This window comes from Pinus tabuliformis, chromosome 9 (assembly GCF_031772625.1).
Source record: "Pinus tabuliformis cultivar Carrire ecotype Pingquan chromosome 9, CPIR1, whole genome shotgun sequence".
NCBI lineage: Eukaryota > Viridiplantae > Streptophyta > Pinopsida > Pinales > Pinaceae > Pinus > Pinus tabuliformis.
In genome coordinates, this window is record NC_142307.1 from 1,437,177,175 (window position 1) to 1,437,191,051 (window position 13,877).

A 13,877-nucleotide genomic window follows, 5' to 3' on the forward strand; every position below is an offset into this window, starting at 1 on the left:
CCCATACCCTTTGGGGCATACAGCTTGATGAGATAGAGGTTGTGTTATCCCCATGTTGGTTCGTGAGGTCATAACTCTTCTCCTTAATGTAGATGATAAATTATTATTTTTGCAAGGAGCAATAAGGATGTTGGGAAGCAAATCAAAATCCACCAAGATTTTTTCTCAAATCTTTCATTTGTGACAACAATTCCTTGGAGGAAGTTCTTTCATTCAAATATCTAGAAATCAATGTCCATCATAAGCTCAAATGGATTTATAACATCGATAAAATGATAAATGGAGGATGGAATGATTACTATGAACTTGAAAACAATTGTAAGATGCAAAATATTTGGATTTGGGATAAGAAGAGATCCACTTTGAGATTATCATCACTCATATTATTTTATATGGATGTAAGGTTTAGAGTTGTAGTATATAACAATTCATGGATAAATATTCAATAAATACAAAAGAAGTTTATAAGCTTCAACCTCAAAATTAACGGAAATACTCCCTACCCTATCCTCTTGATTGGCAGAAGCCTTTCCCCTTTTGAAATAATGGATATGATTATGTATCTTATGTATAAGAGGAATTATAAACATGGATTCCAAGAAGTTTCCTCAATTTAATTCTAGTCTTGACTCAACCATTGGGAAATTAAGGAGGTTACCATCTTGTATAATTTAGATAATATTAAAAATATTATCACTTCAAAAATTGTGGGGCGATAAAGAGCTAGAGGGGAAACAAAAACTAAGATATTATAAAGGGGTGAGAAATCCTATCTCGTAAAATAAAACTTTCTATTTATACCAATGTTAAGAAGAAAATGAATGTTGTCAAGATAAGAATTAATTCTCATGATCTTCACAGTGAAATTGTGCATTTGTCATTTCTCAAAATGCCATGAGATGAAAGAGTTTATCAATTGTGTGATCCTAAGAGGGTTGAATATAAAAATAACTTTCTCTTAGAGTGTCCACCTTATACTGATATTTGATAAAATTTTCAAAATACTTGTCATACTACCAACCTAAATCTCTATCTTTTAAGTTAGGAAAACTCTTGTAATTTGAGAAAACTTATCTCATTTCTTTGTTAGCATAGAAACAAAATATTAAAGAAGTATGCTTTATCATCGTCTGTGTGTGTGTGTGTGTGTGTGTGTGTATATATATATATATATATATATATATATATATATATATAATACAATTGTAATACATAAACATTATTACATTTCTATCACTAAGGAAACCATACAAATTAAATGGATAATAAACATAAGCATCAACGCACTTAGTTCATTATATTTTTCACATTGGTGAGATTTAAAAAACCATGAAAACTAACTAAATTATAACTTTATTTTAAATTACTATTATTATTATTATTATTTATAAAAATAATTAATATATATAGGTTAAACATATATAAATTTAAATAAACATTGACAAAGATTCTTAATAAAGGAAATTTACCCCCAATTTATCATGGAGAATTTTAATCTGTAAATAGAACTTGTTACAATACCATGACCAATATCATCTCTAATCAATACCATATGTTCAAAAAAACATATGATATTTTTCTAATTAATCCATTTAATTAAAATGGAAAAAAAAAGTATAACACGTGGTCAAGGGTACACGAACTAGTCTTTCTTCTCCCCGTACGGATGGTTGAGCCTTAAAGCGTAATGACATATATAATAGCGGTGATAATACACCCTGCTTTGACTCATTCCCTTCAATTTACTTATTGGGTGGCCCCTATCAAATAAGTAACTAAAAAATTCACTAACGTACCTAATTGATAGCTCGGCGAGAAGCCTTCTCTATTTGAGAGATAGGAACAGACATGTACCTCGGCCCAGATACGTATTGATTCATTTCCTAGTCATTTCCAGGGGTAAGTGCCATACAGGAACAGGAATGCCGGAGGCATCCTCTCCCGTTGGTCATTCTTTATATATGTCATTATTGACCGATATAATTCATGAAATGACATGAATGACATATATAATATATGCTTTTCATCTCCCTCATTCATGCATAATGACATATCTCGAATGACGTAATTACGTATATAATGAATGACTGGAATCTTAAAGAGTCCCTAAAAAGCAAGAAGGTCGCCCTAAAAACCAAAATGGGTCTGGCTGGATGGCTCAACCTTGTCTGACTGGATGGAGACGGGGCGGTACCGATCGAAGTATCCCCTCGCCCTTTTAGACTATTTCTTAGGTCTACGCAGGGTACTTGGGCGTGTCAAGTAGCCGTAAAACACACGCAAATGCCCTCTCCTCTCGATGGCGGCCCTCTCCTCTCCTTATCAGTCGAGCCCCCTAAAGGGTCCTTAACAGTCGATCCCCTTCGGTCCTTATGGTCGAGCACCTCTCCTCTCCTTATCAGTCGAGCCCCCTAAAGGGTCCTCTCCCTATGGTCGAGCGCCTCCGGTCCTTATTAGTCGAGCGTGCTTACGCACCCTAAAGGTCCTCTTGGTCGAGCACCTAAAGGTGATGGCGGCCTTAACAGTCGAGCCTGCTTACGCATCCTTATCAGTCGAGCCTGCTTACGCATCCTTTCAGACGAGATTCCACGAGGCTCTCGATGCATGCCTCTGGAAAACTACCGCAACATAGGCTGGCTAAAGAGAGATAGATCGAGTAAGTGAATCGGTCTACATTGAATTATATATGTCATTACGGCAGCATCTGAATCTCTATTTTATGAACCTAAACTACCACATGCTCATATATAACTACCACCATAACAATGACTGGTCTTTCTTCTCTCTCTAGCTAGGAAATCACTATCATTATATATGTCATTACGGCAGCAAATGAATTGGATTCAAGTTCAATTTACTTATTGGGTGGCCCCCTATCAAATGGGTGGGGCCCCCTATCAAATAAGTAACTAAAAAAGTCACTAACGTACCTAATTGATAGCTCGGCTTCTCAGAGATCGAAGTCAGTTGCCGTAGGTAGCTAGGTGCCCTGAGGGAAAGACAGGAAGGAGGCCAAGTGCTTCTTTCGTCCTCTATGAAACCAAGTTACTTAACGCTTTATATACGTGCATGAACTAATACACTGATGAATTCTTTTACGCGGAGAGTGGGTGGTGATATCCCTAGTTGGACAGTCTTCCAGGAAGCCTTACACCGCTACTTACTTTTATTGAGAGCTAACTAGATGGATGGGATCGTACCGCTATTACTTGATTGAATTCATAGTGCTAGCTGGATCGTGGGGTGGCTGAGTGCTGGCCGGACATATTTTCTTTACTGGGTGGGATCCATACCCTCCCGAACCCGCTAAGTAGTTAGGTTACCGCCCACACTCAATGCCCTCTGTCTTACTACCGCTCCCTCAACCGTGGAACCTTTCAAGGTGCGAAGCGCTTGCTCGAGAAAAGGAGAGCAAGGAAAACCTACTAACCTCACCCACCGCGCTAAGTGCTCTTCAGGAAAGACAGGCAGGCTTCTTTCTATTTGACAAAGTTACGATTTATATTCGTGCTTTGGCTACTTCTAGGGCAATTCTTTTAGTACTAGCAAAGCTTCGCGCCTGGAGCTCCTCGAGGGAGATTCCCCATGTGAGAGGAGTATAATAAACCCTGGAAAGATCGGCGCAGAGCGCATTCCACCCTCTGCGTTTCAACACCCTAATAGCTCCCTTAGCGTCTTTAGAAAAGCATGACTTAATTTGTTGACTAATCATATCGAACTCAGCTTTTAATTTTATATATATTATTATGAATATTTTAAAATATTCCATAAAATTAATTTTTTATTATCCATCTAATAATTATTGATAATTAAATAAAAATTCTATAAATCTTATTTTAAAATATTTATCCATATAATTAAAAAACACATAAACATTATTATATATAAATAATTATATAATACTAATAAAAAATTGAAATGAAAAAAAACCTTGATTCCCTTCACGAACAATAACTTCCTCAACAAACCAAATATTGAGAAACACCATCAATTACGATGCATTCCAACTTCTGAGTTTTTTCGCAACTTCTCCTGTAGCTCCTTCATATGTTTGTGCAGCGTCGTTTGTAGCACGACTTACTACACATTTTTCATCCACAATATTCATCCACGGTTTCCATGTGAACATTAAAATGGAGCAAATATGGCATGATGTTGGGACTATGAAAATGTTAGGATAAGGGTTATCAACATGGTTTTTTTTGCTCCTATTCACAACATATATGTTTGTCTCATTTCCTCTCTTCTTTTTTTTCATGTTGATATCCAAAATGGATACTATAAGTACGAAAATGATAGGCCTTTTCTGTAATATGTCACAGGTGTTTATATTTTGTTTTCACGGTTAGTTATTGAAAAATATGACCCGGATTATCCACAGTGTCTTTTTCATCATGTCGACATTTCGAACCCCAAAGGGGATCCATCATCAGGACAAAAATTGATAGATTGAGAGAAGAATTTACCGATCATAATAAATAAATAAATACCTACTGTTAAATTAAAGTAGAAGCCAACCAATTTTTAAGACTAAAATTTTTATATATATTATTCAATTATATTTGTTCTATTTCATATTTTAATTTAACCTAATAAGAAATATTAAATAATAAAACTGATTAATTCTAATAAATATTATAAGATTATTATTTCATTGTTTTTTAATTATAACCTAATATGGATTACCAAATATGATTTAATTTATTTTAAATTTAATTTCATATTAATATTAATTTTAATTTACATTTTTGTAACCTAATTAAATGTAAATCAGTTTATTTTGATTTTAATTTTTACAAAATAAATAAATCTAATTAATTCTTTATTTTATTCTTATTTACTAAAATAAATGAATAATTTTAATTAAATTTAATTCAATAAATATCTACTAAATAGTAATAAATAATTTGATTTAATGTATTATTTGTTTATTTAATTTATAGATTAATTAATTTATAGCTTTTATGTTATCATTGTTAATGTCTAAAACCTATGCCATTAATTAATTCTAAATAAATAAATAAATCAGTTTATTATTTTATTATTTTATTAATTAATCATTTATTGTCGAATTGAGGCTTCTGTGATCCATATTATTTATAAGTAGAACTTCGGCATAAATCACATAAAGAGAGACATTTGTCGACGCGTTTCGAACCAACCAGTGTGGCTCATCGTCAAGACAAGTTGAAGAAACAGATCCAGCTATGCATGCTAAATAGTCTGAGCAGAGCCTCCAACGGCTATCTTAACCAACGGCTAATTTTGACTTAGGGACTGCAGTCAAAAAGTCAAAATGATAATTAATGGGAGTTATTTAGATTAAATAAAAGAAATAATTATATATATTGATTATGTTATTAGTTTAATAAGAATAGTGACTTATATGGGAATTAGTTAGATTAAGGACCTGACTTATATATATATATATATATATATATATATATATATATATATATATATATATATATGTGTGGTAGTGAGTTATAATAACTATATATAAATATATATATAAATAAAATAACAAAAGTTAGTTGAAAAGTAAAATTAAGGGGGAAGGTCAAAACATCAAAATATAAATAACTAGAAACTTTTTAAAAAATAATTTTATATGGTGATAACTTATTGGTTGGTTAAAATTTTACTTTTCAACTAACTTTTTTTATTTTATTTTTATATATATTTATATATAGTTATTATAACTAACTACCATATATACCATATATATATATAGATAGATAGATAGATAGATAGATAAAAGTCAGGTCCTTAATCTAACTAATTCTATTATAAGTCACTATTCTTATTAAACTAATAACATAATCAATATATATAATTATTTCTTTTATTTAATCTAAATAACTCCTATTAATTACTTTTTGACTGCAGTCCCTAAGTCAAAATTAGCCATTGGAGGCTCTGCTCAGACTATTTAGCATGCATAGATGGATCTGTTTCTGCAACTTGTCCTGACGATGAGTCACACTGGTTGGTTCGAAACGCGTCGACAAATGTATCTCTTTAAGTGATTTACGCCGAAGTCCTACTTATAAATTAATCATCTATATTAACTTAAAACATTCTTAATAATAATTATTTATTTTATAATAATCATTTATTTGTTTATTACAATTAAATAATTAGTAATTCTTATTATTAAAAATTTTATTTTATTTTATTTCATTAAATTTTTATTCTCATTTTTATTTATTATATATATATATATATATATATATATATATATATATATATATATATATATATAACTAATTTACTAATTAACTAAGAGATGTTAGTAATTAAAGAAGGGGAAGGGAAATATGAGTGATACTATACCTAGAAAGATCTGGAAGGATTGATATGTTTAATCAGGGGGAGCCAGTTTCCGCTAATCTCATTCCCATTGTCCCTGTTGAGGTTATGTGGAAGCTTCATAATTTCAATGGCCTCTCTGATTTTTCTCTTTTGATAATGATCTTCTCTTGCAATAATTCTGGCATTTTCTAAACACACATGATGCTTGGTTTTGGAGGAGTGTTCTACGAGGGCTGATGTATGAGATCTCCCATTCTTAATATCAGCATCATGCTCTTTAAGTCTTGTTTTCAAAGACTGCCCTGTCTCTCCAATATAACTTTTGCTGCATGAGCAATCAATCTTATACACACCCTTGAGCTGTTGACGATCAACATTATCCTTAACTGACTTCATTTTCTGCCTAATCGTTCCACATGTTGTAAATTGAGTGAATATGTCCTTCTTCCTTAAGATCTTAGCGATTTTATTTGTAACCCCTTGAATGAATGGAAGGTATACCTTCCCGCAATTTTCTTTCCCATAGTTTTCTCGGGGACCCTTGGAGAGGACCTTTTCTTGAGCCCTTTTTATAGCTTTCTTGATATTAAACTCCTTGTATCCTATATCCTTAAAAATAGAGATTAAGTGCTTAATTTCTTCATTAAGGTGATCAGAGTCAGAAATTCTAAAAGCTCTAACAGCAAGAGTGTTTAAGACACCAAATTTTTGGGATGGATGATGGTATGAATCATCATGAAGATAGCTTTCTGTATTCGTTTTCTTCCTAAAGACCCGGTGTCCCAAAGTACCATCCTCCTTTCTACTGGATACTACATGGCAGATGACCCATCATATAGATAACAAGGAATTGGTGTAAAATTTGGCTATATCCTATGAATGAATATACAACTTTTTTATTCTGAAAAAATAAAAAATAAAAAATAAAATACATAAAATAAAATAAAATAAATAAATAAAATAAAATAAAATAAAATAAAATTATTCCTCCTCCCCAATCCCGGACCAGAAAGGAGATTACATAAAAACGTCAATGCACATTATAGACATTACAGAGAACTTGTGACCTCATTACATGAATTGTCAATGCATATCACAGAGAACACCAAGCCATACGATGAAAACAATGACAACGTAATAATTCAATATGTCATGATGAATATGAATCAAATGCCCAAAAAACACATGATACCGTCTTAGCCATGGAAGTTGGCTTTACCATTGATCTTTTTCAAGAGCCATTACACACACTGAACATAAACATGTATCCAATTCATGTAGAAAATGAATCTAAGGGAAGACAAAACTATACAAGTAATTTATGGTGGTTGTCCTTATATGTATATCATTTATTTATCAACTTTTCAGTTGAGCTAAGTTTTTACAGGTGTCCGTCAACTCTCAGCAATGACTTCATATCCCTCTGGTCTTGTTTTGGCATTTAGTCATATTATATGTAGCCAATGATCTCTCATGTTATTTAGTTTTATTATATATATCTAGATTCATGTTATTGTTATGTTATTATTTAGCAGGTTTACCGCCCGCTAAATTAATTTGGGAATTTCTATTTAAAGAGTAAATTTGTGTCAAAACCTTAATCTTATCAATTTTTTGGTCTTATCGATACCATGGATTTGAAGTACTATGATTCTTAATTTGCATGTCATGTAATAAATATTCGTTTAGGCTTTAAAACCCATGAAACCACCATATAAAACCCATGGTACAAAGGTGTGATATAATAGTTCCATATGAATTCGGTACTCTAACAACTAATCTAGGTTCTCTTACACCTTTCACACAACCATATCCTTCTATTCTGCTTTGGGGTGTCTCTTCAATTATTTTATTATTGAACCTCTCTTGTCTTTTAAAAAACTAATTTATAAGTATACAATAACATTAGTTATCGATCTGCTTCCACCTCTCTCAAGCCTATAAGACTTGTTTCACATCATCTCTAATACCTCTATACATCTCTATAGGATCTTCTTTGGCTAGCTTAATTCCAGTCTTTTAGATTTAATTAGTTCATCATAGAGCATCATTGCTTACATAGTTCTGCTCATACCTTGAAAGTTTCAACTCTAAAATTTCAACATAGGCTCTGTCACAACTAGTCAAAGTGATATGTCATCCCCTCTATGTATTTGCATGTTTTATGATTTATATTTAAAATAATAGATCCATTTTTTATTGGCTATGTGTGTGTGTGAATATCGAGAGAGAGAGAGAGAGAGAGAGAGAGAGAGAGAGAGAGAGAGAGAGAGAGAGAGAGAGGATATTGTCTCCTTTAACAAAACTAGGTATATTGTTTGCATGTATTTATCTTTGAGAGTGTAGGTCATTATAGGATGTGGATCACTCTTGGAGGATCGTCATGATTCTCCAATATCCGAAAGAGTATGTGATCTATTGCTGTGAATTTCAAGTAAGTTTTGTTCCTTCTTCTCTTTCCTTCCCAAGCATTACGGTTTCTATCTCATTAATGGAATTACCAGGTAATTAACCCTAGCTTGTTGGTCTAATTTACTTTGTTAATTTGTTAATAAAACATATTCTAAATCCTAATTGAATTACCTAAGTCACGTATAGTCATAGGCTTTTATTAACATGATATTATTCTCTTGATTAATAGAGTCATGTTTCCCCTAGAAAATCTATTCTAAATCCCAATTAAATCACCCAAGTCACATATAACTAGAGGTTTTCATTACAAATATCTTAAAGTCTGAATTACTATAGTGGATTTCACTCTTATTTTCAATTTATTTCACTATACCCTAAAGTGATTCTCTACTTGGCTCCAAAAACAAATAGCATCTCCACTATCCTCCTTACATCTTTTAATTGTGTTTGTGGGGGTGTGGCGGTCCTGCATCACCCCCTCCCTACCACCCCTCACACTACTTGTGGTAGAAAAAATATACTCAATATCTACATTTGGGTGGGTTCATTGGGGAGCTTTTGACACCCCTTCCCTCACATTAGCAAAGACTCACTTTTCTCTTTCATTTTCAACTCCTAATCCCACCAAACTGGGTATGATGTATTTATTGGTTGAGATAGGTAAAACCATCATTCTCCCTATATCACTCTATTCCAATCTACTCTTTAAGATAACATTCTTCTTTAGCCTTTATATTTCCATGATGGAATTCATCTAGGTTAACAACATTAACTTGAATAGTGATGTGGCTTCTCATGGGGCCCTTTCCTAGCCTTTCCATTTAGCATGCATTCATAATGCTAATCCTAACTTATATGAAGGTCTCACCCATTTGCAAGGTTATTGCTTATGGAATTAGGACACCTTCTACCATGGTGATTCACATCTCCCTATAGAGGAATAAGTTGGGTAGTACCCTCACACCTCTAATCAAGGAGAATATTCTAGGTCTCCACCTGAGAACCTCATTCTCTTAGGAGAGTCTATCTTTGCTTGCTACAGGGACCTTTCTAAATAAAATCAACTCCCCATATCCCAAATGACTTCTCCCACAACAAACAATATTCATCCTAGTCTTGTATGCATCCCCATGTCATTTCCTTGTCCTCAAATGTTATAAGCATTAACATTTTGTGATGGAAATATAATGCACCTTGTCACAATTTCCAACCCACATAAACCATGTAGCCATACAGGTGCATTAGTGTTAACCCAAAAACTATTTAAATGTTGACCACATAAATCTAAGCATCCTTAATGTAGGCCAATTTTTCATAACAATGATAACACAACTTACTTAGTAAGTACATATTCCAATGTAAATTCCACAACAAACACACAACCCAACAATCCCCAAAAGAAAAGCATATATTCTAAATTTCTCTAAGAATAAACATACAATCCAATAACTTCATAATTCCTTGAAAAAGTATCATTCCCAACCATGTCACCTCATCAAACTTATTTCCCTCAATTGTATAATAAGTATTTATTCCAAAATTATTCTATCCATAAATGTTATGTTTCAAAAAGCTAAAAATCAAGATTGAGTATCAAAAACAACCTTTCTTTATTCAATTTCAAACCCTACCCTCAACCCCCTCAACCATGTATGGGGAATAGTAGTGTGATGTGCCATCTTAATAACAATATGCCCCATCTTCAAGGATACTCTAGAAAAAAACACTTCATATAGGTATAAAAATAACCTATAACATTAAATATGTAATTTTATCAAATTATTAGGAAATGTTTTCCCATAGATTAAAAAACATGGGGCCATCTAAATCTATCCAAATCACCTAAAGTTAGAGGCACCATAGGAGAAATCCCCAATGCCATTTGAAGGCTTTCTACATGGATTGCTTAGTGTTAACCCAAAAACTATTTAAATGTTGGCCAAAGAAATCTAAGAATCTTTAATGTGGGCCAATTTTTCATAGCAATGATAACACGACTTACTTAGTAAGTACATATTCCAATGTAGATTCCACAATAAACACACAACCTAACAATCCCCAAAGGAAAGACATATATTGTAAATTTCCCTGAACCATAAAAATAAGCATACAATCCAATAACTTCATAATTCCTTGGAAAAGTATCCTTCCCAACCATGCCACCTCATCAAACTTATTTCCCTCGATTGTATGATAAGTATTTATTCCAAAATTATTCTATCCATAAATATTATTTTTCAAGTGGGCGAAAATCAAGATTAATTATCAAAAACAACATTTCTTTATTCAATTTCAAACCCTCCCCTCAACCATGTTATTCAATTTCCAACCCTACCCTCAATCATGTATGGGGAATAGTAATGTGATGTGCCATCTTAATAACAGTATGCCCCATCTTTAAAGATACTCTAGAAAAAACACTTCATATAAGTATAAAAATAACCTATAACATTAAATATGTATTTTTATCATATTGTTAGGAAATATTTTCCCGTAGATTACAAAAACATGGGTCCATCTAAATCTATCCAAAAAAAACATAGGTCCATCTAAATCTATCCAAATCACCTAAAGTTAGAAGCACCATAGGAGAAATCCCCACTACCATTTGAAGGGTTTCTACGTGGATTGCTTTGAGTTCATGGGAAATAATGTCATGTTGGTTAATCTCTTTCCACATTCTCTATTCGGTGATGTCATTAAATGGTTTCAATGTCTCCTTGAACCAAATGCCCAAATTAGCCATGGAGGTTGGATTACCATTGATCTATTTTAAGAGCGATTTCGAACACACTAAACATAAACGAACATACATTCAATTCATGTATAAAACCACACTAAACATAAACAAACATACATTCAATTCATGTATAAAACGACACTAAGGGAAGACAAAACTTTGCCAGTAATTTATGGTGGTTGTCTTTATACGTATATCGTTTATTTCTCAAATTTTCATGAGTTGATGTCCACCAACTCTCAGCAATGACGTCATATCCCTTCGGTCTGATTTTGTCATTTAGTTTTATTATAGGTATCCAATGTTGTTTCATGTTATTTAGTTGTATTATATGTATTAGATTCATTTATGGAAGTGCTTAAACATTAATTAAATAGTTTGTGTATGTGTTGGGTAGAAGGTTAAAGTTAAAGTTAACCTTAATTTTAAGGTTAACTTTACATGAGCTCGATAGCAATTTTTTTTATGTTGCTCTAATATTCATTGAACTCGCCCAACTATATAATTTGTCTAACGCCACTTTGTGTTATTTTATATCATTCATATTTTAATTAAGAAAGTTTAGTTTTTTATTTTTTAATTAAAAGTTCTTTTTGTGTTATTTTGGATGTTTAGTTCATTTTTTTTAATTCATAAAGTTTGAATAAATTATAAAAATTAATTTTATATAATAATTAATTAAAATATTTAAAAATAATTAAATTTAATTATTAAAATAAAATTTGAAAATTATAAATTATAAGTTCATTTTAGTTCACACTTTTAACTATTAAAAAACCATATTAAATATAAAATTTTAAGTTAAAACTCTCTCGAAATCAAATTCTAAAAATTATTTCTCAAAAAAATATTATAATACTATATATTAAAAAATATTAAAATCAAATTAAATATAAATTATATGTGCGATGTAAAGGGAATTTTATTATAAGGGCCTTCAAATGCTGATCTGAGTTGGTCAAGCTAAGCGATAATGGCGGGAGCAACCTAGGGTTTGCAGCTGCAACCTGTAACCTCAGCAACAGTTCTGGCAGCACAAAGGGACAAATTAGCAGATTTACTCCACAGAGGTCGAGGACTGACCCGACAAATGGTAAACGAAGGGTCCACTGGGACCCCAACCTTCAAGCAGGTCGTCATGCAAAAGCAGAAAACGTTAGAAGGGTTTAAAATCAATGGCTCTGGAGACCGTAAGGATGGCAGCGACAGCAGAGGAGAAAGGACACAGTCGATGCAGAAAGAGACAAGAAAAAACCCCTGATGAAGGGTAAAGCCAATAATGAATAGGAGACAGAGGGTAAAAGACCAGAAGCAGAACAAAGGAACACAGTACCAATAACAGCCCATAATGAAGGAGGGAAAGAAAATGCTAAAGAGCCGCAAACACAAGCGGAAGAGGAGCAAGCAAAGACAGACAACCCCGGCTCCAAACAACCAACTCAAGGGGCTTGCAAACCAAAGAAAAAGGAAACCCTCTGAGTAGTCTTCTCAAATCCAGATATTCAGGCCTATAGAGACCACATGATGGAGCACGCAGTTATCTGCAAATTTATGGGACTATGACCAACAGAACACACTCTCTGCCAATGGATAAAACAGCACTGGAAGCCAAAAGGGGACGTTAAACTCCACCTTGGAGCCAAAGGCTTCTTCATGGTTGTCTTCACAAACCTAGAAGACAAGGACAAAATCTTCGACGGCGGCCCTTACTTCTTTGCCTCCGCTGGACTCTATATGAGGCCATGGAAGGCAAACTTTGTACCTGAACAAGAGACATTCACACAACTTCCAGTGTGGATCAGGCTATTTTCACTACCCATAGACTATTGGGGACTGGCAACGCTCAAGCAAATTGGAGACCAGCTCGGAACCTTCATCAAGGCTTCTGAAGCCACAGTGCAACGAAGATATACCTCCTGTGCGCGCATTTGTGTTGAGATGGACGTCTCGGGGGCCCTGCATGAAGGTCTGTGGCTGGAATTCAGAGATGAAGACTACTATCAGGCCATCGACTACGAACAGATCCCCTTCCGTTGCAGAAAGTGCCATGAGCATGGACACCTAGTCAGAGAGTGCCCTCTCAACAAAACAGGGGAAGAACACAAACAAGAACAAGCAACAAAGAATAAAGAGGCTTTCACAAGGCCAAAACTATGACAGAGAGCCAACAGGAAACGAACACACAGAGCAGAGACAGGACATGGTATCATCACTAACACCTTCAGCATCCTGGAAACGGACGCAGACTCAGAAGGCACTAACAGAGACACAAAACGCATTGAAGCACCAGACAACAAGATAGAACATACTATTCAGGATGGGGAGGAAAATATACTCAGAACATAAGTGCAAATGCAAGAGCACGAAGAGGTACATGATGAAGACACTGATATGTTAACCAGCGATGGGG

At 33.5% G+C, this 13,877-nt stretch overlaps 1 protein-coding gene across 1 annotated transcript; it reads left to right on the forward strand.

Moving 5' to 3' along the window:
* Window positions 1–12,557: 12,557 nt before the first annotated feature.
* Window positions 12,558–13,624, forward strand: LOC149153967 (uncharacterized). Its single transcript, XM_089443995.1, has 2 exons — window positions 12,558–12,657; window positions 13,038–13,624. The coding sequence occupies exons 1-2, from the start codon at window positions 12,558–12,560 to the stop codon at window positions 13,622–13,624; spliced, it is 687 nt and encodes a 228-aa protein (XP_089300121.1).
* Window positions 13,625–13,877: the final 253 nt, after the last annotated feature.